The following is a 19,665-nucleotide window of genomic DNA, read 5'->3' on the forward strand; positions in this document are numbered from 1 at the left end:
TCCTCAAAGTAGAGCCGACCTTAATGATGTGGATGGAGTCAAGCTTTTGGGACCTTCATTTGCTGATGTGGCACAACTCAAAATGAGAAGAAACAGCTGCAACATCCATTAGTAATTGGAACCTGGAATGTACAAAGTGTGAATCTAAGAAAATTGGAAATCATCAAAAATAAAATGGAAAGCAAAAACATCGATACCCTAGGCATTAGTGAGCTGAAATGGACTGGTATTGGCCATTTTGAATTGGACAATCATATAGTCTACTATACTGGGAATGACAGCTTGAAGAGGAATGATGTTGCATTCATTGTCAAAAAGAACATTTCAAGATCTATGCTGAAGTACAATGCTGTCAGTAATAGGATGATATCCATACGGCTACAAGGAAGACCAGTTAATATGACCAACCACTAGGGCCAAAGATGAAGAAATAGAAGATTTTTTATCAGCTACTGCAGTCTGAAATTAATCGAACATGCAATCAAGATGCATTGATAATTACTGATGATTGGAATGCAAAAGTTGGAAACAAAGAAGGATCAAAAGGATCAGTAGTTGGAAAATATGGCCTTGGTGATAGAAACAATGCTGGAGATCGAATGATAGAATTTTGCAAGACCAACGACTTCTTCATTGCAAATACCTTCTTTCACCAACATAAACGGCGACTATACACATGGACCTCGCCAGACGGAACACACAGAAATCAAACTGACTCTATCTATGGAAAGAGACGATGGAAAAACTCAATATCATCAGTCAGAACAAGGCCAGGGGCTGACTGTGGAACAGACCATCAATTGCTCATATGCGAGTTCAAGCTGAATCTGAAGAAAATCAGAGCAAGTCCATGAGAGCCAAAACATGACCTTGAGTATATCCTACCTGAATTTAGAGACCATCTGAAGAATAGATTTGACACATTGAACACTGGTGACCGAAGAGTGGACGAGTTGTGGAATGACATCAAGGAGCTCATACATGAAGAGAGCCAGAGGTCATTGAAAAGAGTGGAAAGAAAGAAAAGACCAAGACGGATGTCAGAGGAGACTCTGAAACTTGCATTCAAACGTCAAGCAGCTAAAGCAAAAGGAAGAATTGATGAAGTAAAAGAACTGAACAGAAGATTTCAAAGGGCGGCTCGAGAAGACAAAGTAAAGTACTATAATGACATGTGCAAAGAGCTGGAGATGGAAAACCAAAAGGGAAGAACACACTTGGCATTTCTCAAGTTGAAAGAACTGAAGAAAAAATTCAAGCCTCGAGTTGCAATAGTGAAGGATTCTATGGGGAAAATATTAAAGGACGCAGGAAACATCAAAAGAAGATAGAAGGAATACACAGAGTCATTATACCAAAAAGAATTAGTTGATGTTCAATCATTTCAAGAGGTACCATATCAGGAACTGATGGTACTGAAGGAAGAAGTCCAAGCTGCTCTGAAGGCATTGGTGAAAAACAAGGCTCCAGGAATTGAAGGAATATCAATTGAGATGTTTCAACAAACAGACGCAGCGCTGGAGGTGCTCATTTGTCTATGCCAAGAAATATGGAAGACAGCTTCCTGGCCAACTGACTGGAAGAGATCCATATTTATGCCTATTCCCAAGAAAGGTGATCCAACTGAATGTGGAAATTATAGCACAATATGTATTTCTTTCTCTTGGGCTTATATTTTCCTTGTGTCTTTGGTGTTCCTTATTCTTCTTTGCTCCAGATGGGTTGAGACCAATTGATGCATTTAGATGGCCACTTGCTACCTTTTAAGACCCCAGATGCCACTCACCAAAGTGGGATGCAGAAAGTTTTCTTAATACACTTTGTTATGACCACTGGCTAATCTTAACATGATTAATTGAATCGTCCCTCACTACTGAGATCAACTGACAGGGTGATCTCTATGAGATGATCTCTGTGGCCTGGCCACAGCTCCCCCGCATTCATTTGCACAAATTCTCAGGTGTAGAGTCTGGAGGTTTTATAGTAATAAAGACACCTCAACTACCCACGAAATTCTAATGTTTTAGAATTATTTCCCAGGAAGCAATGAGAATTACCTAAATTTAAATTCTTTGCATAAGATAAACCTTGAGCTAGTTTCTGGTTAACAAATGTCTTGTCACAAAGGTGGTTTGCATGATTTCATGATCACTGTGTCTGCTCACCTCCCTCTTTTTTTTCATTAGCACATGTCTAGGAAGTGGCAGCGGGGAGTCCTCACAACCCTAGACCCTCTGAGCCACCACACAAGCACTCCTCCACCCAGGTGCCTGAGCAACCACACAAGCACTCCTCCACCCAGGTGCCTGACACACTGGGGCCCCGTGGCCAACACGACATAAACTGCAGCAGCAGCTGGTTAAAGATGCTGTTGTTGTTAGGTGCTGTCAAGTGTATTTTTGACTCATAGTGACCATGTGTGACAGAGTAGAACTGCTCCATAGGGTTTTCTAGGCTGTAATCTTTATGGGAGCAGATCGCTAGGTCTTTTCTTCTGCAGAACTTCTGTGGGGGGTGGGGGGGGCGCGGTTTGAATCACCCATCTTTTGGTTAGCAGCCAAGCACTTAACCGTTGGGCTCCTTAGGTGAAGATCCTTTTGCCCATTTTCCCAGCCCTCCTACCCCTGGTCTCACCACCATCCCATGCCTAGGAGGGGGAGGGGCAGGAGGTTTCCCTGAGGTGGACCACTAGGCAAAGGCTGGGAAGGGGGTGTGGGAGGGGAATGAAAGAACAGAACATGCCCCTCCTCTAGACAGAGCCCTCTGGAATCCACTCAACCTTTAGGCCCTGTTGAAACAAGGATTGGAGAGAAATAAAACAATTTCATATCGTGAACTGATTACATTTGGAGATTTTATAGGGATAGTGATAAAATAAGATATTAATCAATGCCCTACCTTTACTTGCTAGGCTGTGAGCTGGCAGAGCTTCTCAAGTGGCAGGAGGAAGTGGCCTGGGATCTCACCATGCCCCCCAGGCCAGGCCTGCCCATATGACAGGGCTTCCACTGCATGATTCATTGTTCTCTCTTTTTCCTACAAGCATGGCAGCCACTTGGCAACACCTGAAGAAATTTCCAACCTCAGTCTCTCACCTCACCCAGAACCATCCTCCCCTAAATCCATGAGCTACCTTGTTGAGTTCAAGTCACAGCCCAGATTCTTCTCTCATGGTGAGTTTCCCCTTGGTGGTGTACTCTGGTGGCTCATCACATCTGAGGCCATTTCAATTTGTCCAGGAAATTTTAATAATGATTAAAAGCAAAAGGGAAAGGATAGAGTCCCGACAGCTTACTCCCAGGAAGCTGCAGGGCCTCTCTGCAAAATTGTTCAAACATCCCCAGCTATTTTAAGCAACACAGATCAAGGGAGGTGGGATGGGGCGGGCCATGTTGAGCCCCTTCCTCCACCAAAAACCATCTTATGACACCCACCTCTTGGAAAAATGGGCTTTCCTTACCTTCATCTGCTTAATTCAAACAGACCACTCAAGTGTTCTACCCAGAATAAAGGAGACTTGAGGTTTTAATGTCTAGAAATGGAGATGGTTGGCAACTTTTAAATGGCAGTTTCTTTGGATGCAAAAAGAGTCCACTGTAGCTGTTATCACTATGGAGCAGAAATACCCTTTAGTTGCTGTCCTTTGGGCTCTCAAAAAAATTTCCCATATAGCTCTACTCCTGTGTTCCATGCAGTGCATTGTAACTTATGCCTACACCATTCTCCCCCACCCACAACAGCAGTCCTGGAACCTGGAGCTTCTGAAGGGCACAGGTGTTAACATATCTGTCTTTACAGACCCAACCCAGACTGGCACATGGTAGGTTCTTGTTATGGATTGAATTGTGTCCCCACAAAAAGTGTGTCAACTTTGCTAGTCCATGATTCCCAGTATTGTGTGATTGTCCACCATTTTGTCATCTGATGTGATTTTCCTATGTGTTGTAAATCCTACCCTATGATGTTAATGAGATGAGATTACAGGCAGTTATGTTAATGAGGCAGGACTCAATCTACAAGATTAGGTTGTGTCTTAAGTCAATCTCTCTCTTGAGATATGAAAGACAGAAGTGAGCAGAGAGACTGGGGGACCTCATATTACCAAGAAAGCAACGCCAGGAGCGGAGAGCATCCTTTGGACCTGAGGTTCCTGCACTGAGAAGCTCCTAGACCAGGGAAGTTTGATGACAAGGGCCTTCTCACAGAACCAACAGAGAGAGAAAGGCTTCCCCCAGAGTTGGCACCCTGAATTTGGTCTTCTAGGCTCCTAAACTGTGAGAAAATAAACTTCTGTTTGTTAAAGCTATCCACTAGTGGTATTTCTGTTACAGCACTGGATAACTAAGGCAATCCTCATATGTGTTTGTTGTGTTGAATTCCATGATGAAAAAAACAAAGACACATTTCCAAATTTTATTTATGAAGTCACTGTATATCATATGTACTAGTCAGCTTTTTTGCTTCTTAATCAACAACCCCAAACTCAGGGGCTTATAATAGTGAACATGGACTCTGCTCCCATTACATGTGGTTGTGGTGTTGCTGTGTCCCTGGCTCTGCACTCAGGCACCTGAGCTGAGGAACCGTGATCTGAAAAGAGCCTTCCCCATGGCTGAGCAGGGAAAAACATGAGGTTCAGCGATCCACTTTGAAAGCTTCTGATTGAACTAGGCAGATGATGTTACTGAGCTCCCATTCTGGTCCCCACGTGGTACAAAAGGTTGTGCTTGACTGCTAGCCTAAATGTTGGCAGTTGGAACCCACTGAGTGGTGCTGTGAAAGAAAGACCTGGCAATCTGCTTCCATTAAAATTACAGCCAAGAAAACCCTTTGAAACAGTTCTGCTCTGTAACATGTGGGGTTGCCATGAGTTGAAATCAACTACGTGGCAATAGTTTTCTTTTTTTTTTCGCAGCTGTGGTGGAGAAGGGTGTTCAGTCTTTGGGCACACCACAAGTCATGTGGCAAGGGGAGGTGTGTGCAATGGCACAGGAGACGGAGTGGCAAGTTGTGGACGATAAGACATTTATCACAGTAGAGTATAACAAAATAGTTTTAAACAATCAAATTAGAGCACTGATTTATTTTCCAAATCATAACTTTTCAAACAATATTTACATTTCATCATCATCAAAACATATTCATTAAGATAATACATATGTCAGAAGGTGAAGTTACTTCCCCTCCCCACCCACCCAGTTCTGAAGTCATTTTTAATTAAGTGGCGAGAAAGTAGAACCATAACATAATAACTTGTAGTTCCCAAGTTACCTGGCTCCAGAAGCCCACGTTTCTTGCTTGTATCAGCTCTGAAACACACTGCTAACATGTATGAGCATTCTTAACCTGGCTCCACTAAGAACGGAGTCTTCAGGCTCCTCACTTCAGTGAGCTTTTCAAAAGCTTTGATTTAAGAGCCAGCTGGATTGAGGAGCTCCCACTGGTCAAACACAGGACAATTTGAGCATCAGGAAGGACCACTGCAAAACACTGAAGTACTCACATATGTTTAAATTCATTGCTTCATAGTGGTATAAAAAAGGTTTTTGGCAACAAGCCTAAAGGAAGAAAGACACGGTTGAGGTGATGGTTGTAGAGCGTCCACTGGCATCCAAAGGACATTATTTAGGAAGCTACATCCACATGAGCTAATAAGCCAACAGATCACAGACCTACGACTTCCTGTAGATCAATAACTATTGATGCTAAACCAGCAGTCTCCCCAAATAGCCATATTTCTAGCCTGTAAATTCAACCAGATTTTTCTCCGTGACTGCTACCATATTTTCAGGCTGGGCATAGGAGGAACCCTTCAAAATGAGATTTTACCACATTTGCAAGTTGCAATTATCAGCTTTGATTTTATTTTTACTGTTTCCAGAGAGAAGATAATTTTTGTTTGTTTGTTTGATCTGAATTCTAAGCCTGTATCTAGATTCATCGAGAATCTTCTCCATCTAGCCCATCCTCCTGGTAATTTAGACTCTGAGTTTCAGAGGCCTGATATGCGATTAGTATATCATTCCCAAAGAAGGGGCCTTCTGCCAGGTGAGGCTCCAGACTCCTTCTCTGCTCCAAGGAGAAGCTCCAGGGCCCCACTGATTGATTACCGCCTCCCTGGCCTACCAAGGGATTTTTGTCTCCAGTTTCCTTTTTATTCTCTCCCCTCTGCTCTCCTGGACCTCCACAAACTGGACTTTGGAGCAGGGCGATCCTATGGCCAAGAGTTATATGATAAAGGCTGTGGTCAAATAAATAGGAAGCAAGAGGGGCAGGAGGACAGGCAACAGCAACAATGAAACAAACACAGTTCAGGTGCAAAGTCACCAGGTTTTTCCATGGTTCTGACCCATCCTTCCCGCTCTTTCCTCTTAGCTGACTCCGGAAACATTCCCACACATCCCTGTTTTCTTGCTGCGGCCCCTCTGCTCTGGATGGACAGACTCGTTTGTCTTCACCTCCTTCTCACACTATCTCCAGCCTTGTCCTTTCCCCCAAAGGACCAAACAAGCTGCTTTTGTTTTGTTTTTCAGCTGATCATAGATTATGCAATATTTTATAAACAAAATTTTTACATAAAATTTTCTATAGGAAGATAAGGCCTAAAAAACATGCAAATAATGGGACAGGGCATTTAATGGATTTCAGATGTAAGGTGTGTGGTTGGCACAAAGCCAGTAAACCAATCAGTTGCTATCGAGTTGATTCTGACTCGTGGTTGTCATAGATAAAAATTGTATCATGCACTTACACACAAGAAGATCACTGGACCCAACCAAAATTCGAGGGAAGTTGTTACAGTTTCCAAGCTCTCCATGACCTGGCAAAGCCTGCAAATTTAACTACAGGTGGGAGATGAGGCTGAGGGTCACCACCGCTTCCTGGTTGAGTGAGTGAAGCCCTTATTCAATTTCACACTCACCCAGGCTCAACCATGCTCACTCTCCCACCTTCTCACACTCACCCTGACCCACTCACCCTCATTCCCCTTCCCCCTGTAGCCATCTCCTCCTCTTCCCCAAGGGGGCCCTTGATTACAAGAGATTGATAAAAACAGAGGCAGAACGATGAAACGGTGTAGACTGGAAAAAGCATAAACATGGGAGATGCAGCATCATCCAGGAACTGAGGTGAGCTTGCTGGAGAGTCAAAGTCTCTACCTGTAGTTGTTCTGGAATATTCCCTGAGCATACGCTGTCTATACAAGTTGTGTCATAACTCTGTCTTGGGACGCACAACCCAGAGGTTTCTGGGCACCTGCTTCACAGGTCTTTATTCTTCAACAAACCCTTGAAGATTATTATTATACATGGATTGTTTTCCCCAAAGGTAGTTTATTTTTCTCTTTTTTTAAAAGTAATGAACAAATGGCTCCTTATTTTATAAACCAACTGAGACTTCCTGCTCTCCAGTGGATGGGGTGTACCCTGAACTCACCCGATCTGCTGTCTCCCCAAAGAACACCGGACATTGTTTGCAGAGACGTTTAGCGATGTGCTTTCGGAAGAACACCCAGATATACCTTCTGAACTTTTCCCCGACAAAGGCATAGATGATGGGGTTGATGCAGCAGTGCGTCATCCCAAGAGTCTCTGTCACCTGCATGGCTTGGTCCAGCCTGTTAGAGCTATCACAATTATCCAGGCCAAAGAACTCCTGGAAGGTGATCAGGTCAAGGACGATGTTGTAGGGAGCCCAGAAAAGAAAGTAGACAATCATGATGGCGAAGATGAGCCTCACGGCCTTGTGCTTCTTCTCGTTTCGACACCGAAGCAAGGTTTTCAGGATTCCCGAGTAGCAGATGACCATGACAAGGAGTGGCAGCACCAGGCTCAAGATATTCCTCATTATTGTATGGAGATTCTTCCATATTATTGGAAAAGCAGGGCCACAAACATAATGAGAATCTTCTTCTTGGGATTTGGTAAAGATGATTCCTGGGAGAGAGACAAGCACAACCACCACCCAGGTGGCCCCACTTGTCACCACCCCAAAAGTGACTGTCCTGGCTTTTAAAGCAAATACGGCATGGACAATTGCCAGGTACCTATCAACTGTCAGGAGGATAATGAAGAAAATCCCGCCAAAATAGCCAATGTGATATAGCCCAGTGAATATTTTACATCCTGAATCCCCAAAGACCCACCCATTTGCAGCATGGTGGGCCCAGAAGGGAAGGGTGAGAAGAAACAGCAGGTCAGAGATGGCCAAATTGAGCAGGTAGATGTCAGTCATGCTCTTCAGCTTTTTGCAGTTGATCAGGGTGAGGACGACCAGCATGTTGCCCACGAAACCAAATATGAACACCAGCGAGTAGAGCGGAGGCAGGATCTGGGCTGCGATTTGCTTCAAGTCAGTTTTTCGGCAGGGCTCTGAAGCACTGTAATCGATGTCAATGTATTCATACATCGGACTCGATGTTGGATGATCCATCTTGCTCAATCCTGTGAATAAAGAAAAAGTCAACTATCATAAGGTCCTAGAAAACCCAATGTTTGATCATCCATCTTGCTCAAACCTGTGAATAAAAAAAAGTCAACTTTTATAAGGTCCTAGAAAACCCTATGGAGCACAGTTCTACTCTATACATTTGAGGTTGCCATGAGTCCGAATTGGCTCAAAGGCAACTAACAACAACAGACTTCCTCAGTGGTTCCCACAGTCATAGTCATAACTGATGGTGGCTTCTTTGTCATTCCCCGCGATACTTCTTGTAAAGAAAGATTGAGATGTGGACAGCATGTTGTGGAAGAACTGGGGAAATCTTTCCTTGCCATCTATTTTCTTTCCTCTGTTCTAGAAACAGAGGGAGCCCTGGTGGTGCAGTGGTTAAGAGCTTGGCTGTTAACCAAAATGTCGGCAGTTGGAATCCATCGATTAGAGGGCAACAGATTAGAAATAGAGACTAAAAGGATGGCCACACAATGTAAAATCCCTGATCTTAAAAGTATCCTTGCTCCACTTAGCAATTCCCCAGTCTTTGTTCTTTCCTTAAAAGCATGTGTGCTAGTCCATTCAACCAGTTGTCAATGAGTCAATCCTGATTCATGGGGGCCCCATGTGTGTCAGAATAGAACCGTGCTCCATAGGGCTTTCAATTGCTGATTTTTCAGAAGTAGGTGCCTCTGGATGGACTCAAACCTCCAACCTTTTGGATAGCAGGCAAGCACGTAAACTGCGAGCACCACCCAGGGACTCCACGCTAGTCCCTCACTTCCCTTTTAGTCCTAGCAGCAGACATCAGTTATCTACCCAACGGCTATTTCACAACACTCTGTCTTCCCCAAACCAAAACCCTTTGCTGTTGAGTCCATTCCGATTCATAGCAACCCTATGGGTTTTTTGTTTTTTTTTTAATGATTGTCTTCCCCAGCAAGCCTGATTTCATTACAAGGCTAAAAATGCTGGAAGCTTGCTTTTCCTACCTCCTTCACAGGTGTTAACAGCCATGTGACCCACTTCTGGACATTAATATGTTAGTGGGAGTGTGTGAGGGGTTTCTGGAAATGTACCTTCCTGATAAGAGAAAGACACACAGGGAAACCCCTACCTGTCCCACCAGCTTTAGGAGCTTGTCTTGCAAGGATTTGTAGCTTGGGGCCATGAATGAAAGACCCAGAGAACTGGAGAAAATCCAAGCAAAATCCTAAACCTCCCTTACACTTTTCATCTCCTGGTTTCTTGTTATCTGACAAAAATAATCCTGTGTTTTCAAGCCACTTTGAGTTAAATTTTCTGTTACTTGCAGCTGAAAGCATTCTGACTGGGTTATCTAACTGACACCCCTCTCAAACTTCTGCATCTGTCATCTGGCCTCCATCATCCTGCCAAAACTTCTCCTGCCGATGCTGCCAATCACAACCCAATTTTCAAATGCCCAGCTTTGTTCCAGTCTCATCCTCATTGATCTTTCTGCCAACTTCTTATAAAAAAATGTTTGCTGGTGGTGGTGCCTCTCCCCTGCCCACACCTTAAGCGTCCCCAGGCACTATCCTTGGTTCTCACCCCTTTTACCTTTCACCTCTTTATTGTTGCTACAAAGCTCTTTTTGAATCATATCATCATTTACTCTCAGGGTTCTAACTCCCACGTAGGTTAATGCTTCTCAAAGCTCTGCCTTCAAGTCCCAGCTTTCTCCTAAACCTCACAACTGAATTTTCCATTGCCTACTTCCCATCTCCTCATGGTGTAGTCATTTAACCAGTATTTATTGAGCATCCGCTATGAGCCATACTCTGTTCTAGTGACTGGAGATGCAGTAAACAAAGAGGATGTCAATAGGTACCACATTCAACCCCTCCGAAACCAAGCACTCCTGAAACTGCTCCCACTCGTAGATTTCTTATCTAGGTGATTGTCATTTACTCAGCTTTCTGAGAAGCAGGGCTTGGTGTTAACCTGGGTTCCCTCCAGGACCTTTGGAATCTATCAGATCTGGATTTGGATCATGCCCCCAATTTACAAGCTGTGTGATTTGGGGCTAATTACGTCTTTTTAGCCTCAGTCTCTTTACATATAGAACAGTGTCTTCCCTGAGTTGCTGTGAAGATTGATGGAGATAAGCACTCAGCAGAGCCTTGCACAGAGAAATGCTCCGTGTTATTATTATGTCACGTGAATTCTACCTCAGAGATCTCCTCCGGTTCATCCCCCCGTGCCTCTTTCACTGCCACTTCCTTGCCACACTCTCCTCACTTCTTGATTTGTGGTGGGTTTGTGTTTGTTCGTTGCACTCCCCATTTCCAGCCAACCTCCCTTTCAAACTGTCTTCTCTAAATGGAAATTGGATCACACACCTCTCAGCTCAAAACCTCCAGTAACCCTGTGGTTTGTATATGGTAGGACCACACAGGTGATGCCCACTGTTCATTGCGCCTTCCTAAGCTCATGTCTTCTCAGCTTCATCTCCAATCACTTCCCTAGTCCCAGATCCTGGGCTCCAGCCACACCCACCTTCTCTTCATTTTCCCCAAAGTCACCATTTCCTTCATGGTTCACTGGTTTTGCGTATGCTTGTCTTGCTGCCTAAAATGGCTGGTGAGCTCCTATTCATTCCTCAACATCCCTGCTCAAATTCCCCTTCCCTGGGAAGTCTTCTTTACTCCCTCTATCAAATTACTCTTATCATCTCACAACACTCTGTGCTTGCCCTTAAGCAAGCACTTACCACAAATAAGCACTTACCACATTGTCTTCTACACGTCGGGTGCTTGTTGAGGCCAAGGACTAAATCCTGCTTCTATTCCCAGCTCTTATGATAGCATCTGGCTAAAGAAGGCGCCAATACATGTTCACTGAATGAATGCACAGGACTCCTTATAAACCCTATGGGGCAGTTCTACTCTGTCCTAGAGGGTCGCTATGAGTCAGAATCAACTTGATGGCAGTGGGTTTGGTTTTTGGCTTTTAAGAATTACAACTATGATCACTGAGTACTCCTTAAGCTCCAGGCGCTGGCTATGCTGCTTTGCATACATTAATTTTCTCCTTCCCACAACTTTGGGTGTAAGCATTTATACATTTTAGAAATGAAGAAATTGAAGCATGGGTGGATGAAATGTCTTTCTCAAGCCCACAAAGCAAGCAATGGTTGAGCTGGATTTGAACCTCAGGCTGTTTACTTCAAAGGCTCTCAAGGGCTCCAAACTCCAGGCTCTGGGAGCAGAGATGTCACAGAACAGTTAACGGATTTTCTAAGTATTCTTCCATGCTTGGAACAAAATTTCTTTGGCACTTAGCCTTTGAATTCACACATGCACCCACAGAACTCCCTTACCCACCCCCCCCAACGTGCGGGCACGTGCAAGCACACACACACACACACACACATACTTACACACTGCCTCTAGAAAAAAAGCTCCATGTGGCCAGGGGTCTTGTTTTGGACTGAGGCACGCCAGTGCCCCAGAACCTGGCCTAGCCCATACAAACAAAATAACAAACAAGATGTCACTGACTCCATTACGACTCATGGAGACCCCAGGTGTGTCAGAGTAGAACTGAGCTCCATAGGGCTTTCAGTGGCTGGTTTTTGGGAAGTAGAGTACCAGCGCTTTCTTCTGAGGTGCCTCTGGGTAGATTCGAACCTCCAACCTTTTGGTTAACCAGCTGCTCCACCCAAGGATTCCCAGCCGAGCACATAAAAAACAAAAAAACCTTGTCGTTGCATTGACTCTGACTCACAGTGACCCTATAGGACAGAGTAGAACTGCCTCGTAGCGTTTCCAAGGCTGTGATCTTTACAGAAGCAGCCTGCCACATCTTTCTCCCGCTGAGCCCAGCACACAGTAGCTGCTAAGTAAGTATCAGTTGAAAAAGTGAGTAACAGAACTAGTTGGCTGCAAGATGCTGGAAAACAAAATGCCCTGCTGTGAACTGGGCTCCCAGGTGATTGGATGGGAGACCGTATAAAAATTGATATATTGACAGTCCTTACACAGAGCACCTTCCCGTAGCGAGCCCTCTGGGCTATTCTGTAACCCGAGAGTGTGAATGAGATCAGAGGCTCTCAGACGCTGGGCATGAGAATCACACAGGAAATCTATCAGTAACACACGGACCAGACCCTCGCTCTAGTTTCAGACTGGGAGGTGGCTGGGAGGAGGTGTGCTGCTCTGACCACCTTCCGTCCTGGGTTCCACCCTGTGTTGTTTGTATGCCCTGGCATCTCAAATACTAGCCACTCTGTCTTTCTGCTGTTTCCACACCCCCCCTCCCCCCCATCTCTCCAGCATACCTAGCTCCTACACAGTGGATGCTCAGCAAGGTGGCTGAAATGCACCGACCTAGGTTTTGGGTTTCAGGTGTTATAACACATCCTTCAGGTAAAAACCTGCCTGTAGAAAGACTCCTCACTTCAGCCTCTGTGGACCTCCTGAGTTGAGGCAAGAGGCTCATTTTGGTTCAGAGCATGGACTGTCACATATATGGACTAGAGAGGGAAGAAAGGGTAGAAAGTACCAGATCTTTAAAGCCCTTGGGGGCTGAGTAGGGTAGTATTGAGAACTGTGCTTCTCTTACCTTATTTTAGTGCACTCTCTCTGACCCCCCCCCCGAGTCCCAGGAGATGTCTCACCCTGCTGGCTCTGCGCTTCCTCACTGTCTGTAGGATCTCTGCTAAAACCTCCTGGTGCAGCTGTTCCCTCCCGCCTGCCCCGGTCTTGGTCATTCCCCCAGAGTTCACAGGCTTTGCGGTCTCTCAAGGTGCGTCTAGTCCAGGTGCCTCCACAGCTTTGAGGCACTCTGAGCCTCTGATTCATAAAGTCACAGGAAAAGCGCCCCTCAACTCACCGGTCGGTGATGGTTTTTTCCAGGCGCCACTGGTGTGTCAGACTTCTCAGTAACCAAACCCAGCAGATCTGGAGGTAGAAACTTGGTGTGCAGAAGTAGGAAATCAAGTTTCCTGCAGAAAAAGAAGGCGGAGATATGAGGGCAAGTGATGCTAAAGATACAAAAAAAGAATTTTTTTTTTGAGATAATATAGTTCTTCTTTTCCAGCCAGGATCGTTATACACTTGTTTGAGGTCTCCCGAGTAGAATTCATTTTGAAATCTTGCTTATGCAACCTTGAGTGTGAGCCAGACACACCCTGAACATCTGCTCCCAGACCGAACGCATGGGGTTCTCTGTCTTGTGGGTCTCTCCATCTGGAACTCCTCCGCTGTCTGCCCTTCTGCCAGTGGTCATTTGCATGACAGGAGCACAGAGAACTTGTCACTTGCCAGAGGACAGCTTTGACTTAAAATAAGAAAAAAAATGCTAACGGGGTCTGCTGGTGATGATAGAGGGCATCCTGTGACCCTGCGCGCACTGGTTTCAGTGCCATGGTAGGCTTGGAATCCAATTACGATTTTACGTAGATAAAACTCTTTACCAAAAAGAGATTGCTAAATTATTTTTTGTGTCAGTGTTGTCCTTAGCAAAAAGGACAACAATTATAAGAATTCTTTGGTGAATTATTCCTTCTTAGAAGTTTTGTTAAAAGAAAATGCCATCGACAGTATAAATTCTGCAATGCAGGCACTAGGGAAGTTCCCAAGGTCCTGTGGGGAAGGCAGTATGACCTTAGCTGGCCCCCACTGGCCACTGGCACATTCTGGAATTCCGACCTTGGGGTCAGGAACGAATGGTTGGACTCACTAACCTGTGGCATTGGAAAGTTACTCACTCTTTCTAAGCTTCAATTTTTCCAACTCTAAAGTAGGAGGAATAAGACCCCTGGGAACTGTGAGGGTTAAATCGATATAAAGCAGCTAGTACGGTGCCTGGCATGGAGTGTTGTTAGTTGCCATTGAGTCAGCTCCAAAGCTCGTGGCAACTTTACGTATAACATCAGAATAGTACATTGCCTGGTACTGTGCCATCTTCTCTTCTTCCAGCCCCACATTGGAAAATATTCTGTTGTGATCCACAGGGTTTTTACTGGCTAATTATTGAAACAGATCTTCAGGCCTTTCTTCCTAGTCTATCTTAGTCTGGAAGCTCTGCTGAAACCTGTCCACCATGGATGACCCTGCTGGTATTTGAAATACTGATGGCATAGCTTCTAGCATCGTAGCAACATGCAAATCACCACAGTACCGCAAACTGACAGAAAGTGGTGGTAGCACAGAGTAGACAATAAATAGCAGTTGACAGCCACCCCTTACAACAGACCACTCGGTGCAGACCAGGTGTCCTCTGTAGACCTCAACAGGCTACCACAGTGTGCCCTGCATGAGACCTGGTTTTTGTGTAAAGAAGACCTTTGGATTTTACTTAGAGGACAGCTCCTTGCTTGTTCACGGACAGAACAAGTTCCCCAGTTACCCCCTAATGTAGTCTCTGGGCAGCAAAAAAAAAAATGGCCTCTCTGGGATTTAATAACAAGGCTGGTTACCCCCATCACAGTGAAGCTGGGTGCTTTGCCGCTCTGGAACCTCCTGACCCAGGCATCTTGCCACCAGTCCTTTGAGTTGGCTTGGGAATGGAGAAGATTAGGACTCAGGGATTTTGCTCCTGCTGATCAGGGCCACTCTCCATTTGTCTTCACAGTAGAGCTAATTGACTCCAACCCTGTCATTTTATAAACAAGGAGAGAAGGAGAGGTGCAGAGGTAACAGTGGTAGAGCTAGGATTTGAATCGTTGCCTTCCTAATGCAAGGAACAAATTGCATACACACCTAGAATTTAAGAGACTATGTATAATGATGAGCATGTTTACAGAGGGTTGGACAAGGCCAAGGGCATCAATAGGGGATACTGAGGTGCCTAGAGACTAGCAGCAGTGGGAGGGATTACCCCTATGCTTGAAGGATCAAATCAATAAACAGAATTGTCTGAGCCCTGTTGAGAGCTGGAGTTGAGAGCTGATGGGTGAAGGATGCAGCCACTGCTAGAACTTCGGCAAAGTAGGGAAGAGAAGGAGCAGGAAGTGTCCTGGTCTGCTACTCTTACTCTCTGATCTCTAGCTAGTGTTTCCCAGTGGCTGACCCCAACAGGAATCAGAGCACTGGGGAGTCCAGGGGATGTCCACAGACATCAGTTCTCATTGAGACAGAGATGGGTGGAGATGGATCTAGGGGTAAATGGCAGATCATCACACAACAACAGTCAAGTCAAACAGATAATTTTTTGTTTGTTATTTTGCCCTGTCCTGTTATCTAGTCGTATAGAGAGTTAGGAAACACGGAGTCTGGGTAAGCACAACTTACAATTATTTATGCATATGGAGAGTTAGGAAAGATGCATTCCCATGAGTTTCAGAACCCCTTATCTACCTGTTGGCACTGGGCATGGTTTCACAAATTCCCAGTCTGGAAGATGAGCATGGCCGTTTGAGTAGGCTTGAGAGAAAATGTATCATGAGTCACCTGGCTCTGTCTGATGTGCCTTCTGGCCAAGTGGCATCACACAGAGGGCACTGCTGTGGCCACCTCAAGAGACCTGGGGCAAGGATGAGAAGATGCTCAGTTCTGCAAATCAATGGAATGAAAATAGTTTATGCTTTCTGAATGCCTAAGGAAGAACCAGGTGACACTGGCCATGCAGAGTTAAGATTCCTGTGTATTCTCACTGTGAGGATCAGAGCTGAGGGTTAGAACATCGAAGCTAAACATTAGGCTTGTTCTCAGAGCCTCTCTGCCAGCCTATGGGTAGCAAGACCTGTTCTCAACCAAATGAAACATGAACAAAGCCAGGCTGGAGGGAGTTGCCGCTGGAGCAAGAAGGCAGGAAAAGATTATCAACAGTCTGAAAGGGTACTTTGATGATGCCCCTTGTAACCTCCATTCTCATCTGCGATGAGTTTGTTCAATTGGCACCTTTCGATGATACAGAAATTCTTGTCCCTTGTCAACACAGATGTTTTAGTTGACTGTGGTTTCTATGGTTTGCATGCTTCCTGTGACCTACTAAAATAGACTGGCAAGTTCTAGGATTTTACACCTTCATTGTTGGTTGAAAACAGTGATCTGGACTAATATGACACCCAAGAAAAAGCACTGTTGTTATGTTCCTACATGTCCTGGTCATGTCTTCATAATAAAAATAAAATAGAGTACCTTCATTACTTTGGCCCCAAGTGACAATGTGACACAACGAGGCACAGAATTATAGCAAGAAAACCCAGAAGCTGCAAATGATTCTTGGAAAGGAAAATGTCGAGTAACAGAGGTCAGGCATGAGTGAAGTTCTCCTTCATCCCTCAAGTTCACCCTCATCTCTAGAGGAACCAAGAACAGACAAGAATATGTGATAAAAAATAGAACTAAAAATGTCATCCAAAATGGTAATTTAAGTTTTAATTAACAGAGTGTAAAGCTAGCACTTCAGATGTTTCCATTCCTTTGGGCCAAATAAAATTTGGGGAGATTCACTTGCTAATTTCACTTGCTACAAAACCCTCTCCAGTGACTTAGAGGAAGTCATTTAAACCCTGTAGGAGAGAGATTATCTTGTGTTCTTCAGTAGCCCAGATGTCTTAAACTACTCCATGATTAGACTTGGATTTCAGTCCACATGCCTTAGAGGCGGCCTGCTCTGCGAGAAGAATTTGGCTGGGGGTAGATCAGGACAGAGGTTTTAGAAGGAATTCATCGATGCCCCCAGAAATAGTAACTGCAAGTGAATGCTGATTCTGGGAACTGAAAACCTGAGATTCCCTCTCACCACCATTGCCCACCCCCACCTCTACCACAAGGCACGATAAGTAGAAGGGGAATAGAGGTTGAGGGCCTGCAGGATGATGTTCCATAGCTATCTTTGGGGTCCACAGCTACTGCTCTCCCACCTCTGACATCACATGCTATTTGACTATGGCTTCTGAGGTGTCCCAGGGAGGGGTCAACTGCAGGAAACCCAGATACTGCTGTTTGCAGGCACAGGTGGTGTGAGAAGGAACCCACAGAACTGGATGTGGCAGAGATTCTGATTGGTGGATGTGGCAAAGGCCTTAACCTGGGTGGGTGGAGGGTGGTGGAGATGGGCAACCTGGCCCCACAGGGCTGCCTGGGGATGTACCAACTGCTGTTGGCTTTGCAGGAAGCATCAATACTCGGTGGTGGGTAAAGGGCAAGCATGGGGAGGAGAATTCGGTTGCAGTGCAGCTCAGGTATATATAGCTATAATTTTTTTTTTCTATTTAAAGAGTAAGGCATGGTATTACAGAAAAATTAAACATTATATAAAATAAAAATGAAAGGGGAGGCAGGGCCAAGATGGCAGAATAGACAGATGCTTCCAGGGAGACCTCTTACAACAAAGACCTGAAAAAACAAGTGAAACGAGTATATTTATGACAAGCTAGGAGCCCTGAACATCAAAGGCAAGGTTAGAAAATGAACTGAGGGGCAGGGGGAGGAAGAGACGGTTCAGAAGCGGAGAGAAGTTACCAGACTTGAATTGCCAGGAGCCCTCAGGCACCATTCCTGGTAGAGGCTGTGGTGGGCTGGTACTAGCATTTGGCCACAGTTTCCTCAGGGAGAACCAGCCAGCCACGCAGCCTATTCACACCTCCAGAACCAGAAAAGAACGGTGCTCTCAGCAAAAGCTAAGTACTTGCATATATTTTACCACACACCCCACCCCCAAGCTGGCTTCAACGGCTGTTCATTTCCCTGGGCCTGACCCCTGCGGAGCTCTGGAGAAGGAATAAATTCACAATTGGGGGAGAAGATATTTTACCAGCTCCACTAACCGGAGGAGCTCAGGACAGAAGTAGCTCCTATCCAGGCATAAATGGTCTGTGGACTTTGAGTACATTTCCCCCCTGCATGGACCTGTGTGGGCCTATTTCAGGAGAATAGGCTCTTGTTGGCAGGCTACAACTGTTTCAGCTGTGCGGTAGAGAGGTGGGTGTTTGATGTTTAACACCGCTTTGCCTATTAAACAGGGTCCTCACCTACCCACATCAGGAGCCTAAGGGCTGGTGGCTTCATTCAGGTCACCCAGCCACCCACGACAGGGGCCCGAGGATAACTGATACCTCCCAGTCCTTACCACCAAAAACATTGGGTGCCCATCGTCCATCTACAGAACCCACCCACCTGTAAACTCTAGTGAACAGGGACCCACTTTCCTCAGAGACACTGGGGGATGATTCTCAGCCCCTGCCTTATTCAGAGCGTGACCCCCCTGCTGCAATCAGATACTGGTACCTACACCAAACACTCCTGCCCCTCTAAGGCTGTAGGACAGAGCCTGTACCATACATTTGATGATCAGCTACCTGGACACCTGAGCTGAATTCATAAAAGAAAAGTGAATGGACTTCTAGACTGATATACCTGATAATAGCTCTAGCCATCTGGGGACAGGACGTCAGGGCTCCAAAGGCAAAAATAATCAAGCTAGGGCACTAAAGCAATCCATTTGGGCATATTAAAACAAAACAAAGCAACAAGCTATGATACAGTAAGCAAACATAACATAAACTAATGCAATAACTTATAGATGGCTTGGAGACAACAGTTAACATCAAGTCACATAAAGAAACAGACCATGTTCCCCTCGACAAGTTCTCAAAACAAAGAATCAAGGTATCTTCTAGATGCAAGTGCCTTCCTGGAATTACCAGAGGTAGAATACAAAAGGTTAATATACAGAACCCTTGAAGTCATCAGGAAGGAAATCAGGCAATATGCAGAACAAGCCAAACAACATACAGATAAAGCAGTTGAAGAAATTAAAAAGTTTATTCAGGAACATAATGAAAAATTTAATAAGCTGGAAAAATCCATAGTCAGACCCCAACAATCAGAAATTCAGAAGATTAACAATAAAATTGCAGAATTAAGACAACTCAATAGAAAGTCAGGGGAGTAGAACTGACCAAGTGGAAGGCAGAATTTGTGAACTTGAAGATAAAGCACTTGGCACCAATACATTTGAAGAAAAATCAGATAAAAGAATTTTAAAAAATGAAGAAAACTTAAGAATCATGTGGGACTCTATCAAGAGAAATAACATATGAGTGATTCAAGTTCCAGAACAGGGAGGGAAAATAGAAAATACAGAGAGAATTGTTGAATATTTGTTGGCAGAAAACTTCCCTGATATCGTGAAAGATGAGATGATATCTATCCAAGATGCTCATCGAACTCCACATAAGGTAGATTTTACAAGAAAGTCACCAAGACATATTATAATCAAACTAGCCAAAACCAAAGATAAAGAGAGACGTTTAAG

At 44.8% G+C, this 19,665-nt stretch overlaps 1 protein-coding gene across 2 annotated transcripts in view; it reads right to left on the bottom strand.

Annotated features, from left to right (window-relative positions):
• Window positions 1-5,168: 5,168 nt before the first annotated feature.
• LOC100660192 (C-C chemokine receptor type 2-like) overlaps window positions 5,169-19,665 on the bottom strand; it is a 55,472-nt gene continuing 40,975 nt past the window's right edge. The window contains exons 4-5 of one of the 2 annotated variants that reach the window (XM_023547786.2): window positions 13,291-13,402; window positions 5,169-8,444 (exon numbers count right to left, since the gene is read on the bottom strand). In XM_023547786.2, the coding sequence (XP_023403554.1) occupies window positions 7,381-8,433 (1,053 nt within the window). In that variant the 5' untranslated portion in view covers window positions 8,434-8,444; window positions 13,291-13,402 and the 3' untranslated portion in view covers window positions 5,169-7,380. Of the gene's footprint in view, window positions 8,445-13,290; window positions 13,565-19,665 lie in introns of those variants that run through there. The other variant, XM_023547785.2, reaches the window with a different exon arrangement.

The sequence above is a fragment of the Loxodonta africana genome, chromosome 22 (genome assembly GCF_030014295.1).
Source record: "Loxodonta africana isolate mLoxAfr1 chromosome 22, mLoxAfr1.hap2, whole genome shotgun sequence".
Taxonomy (NCBI): Eukaryota; Metazoa; Chordata; class Mammalia; order Proboscidea; family Elephantidae; genus Loxodonta; species Loxodonta africana.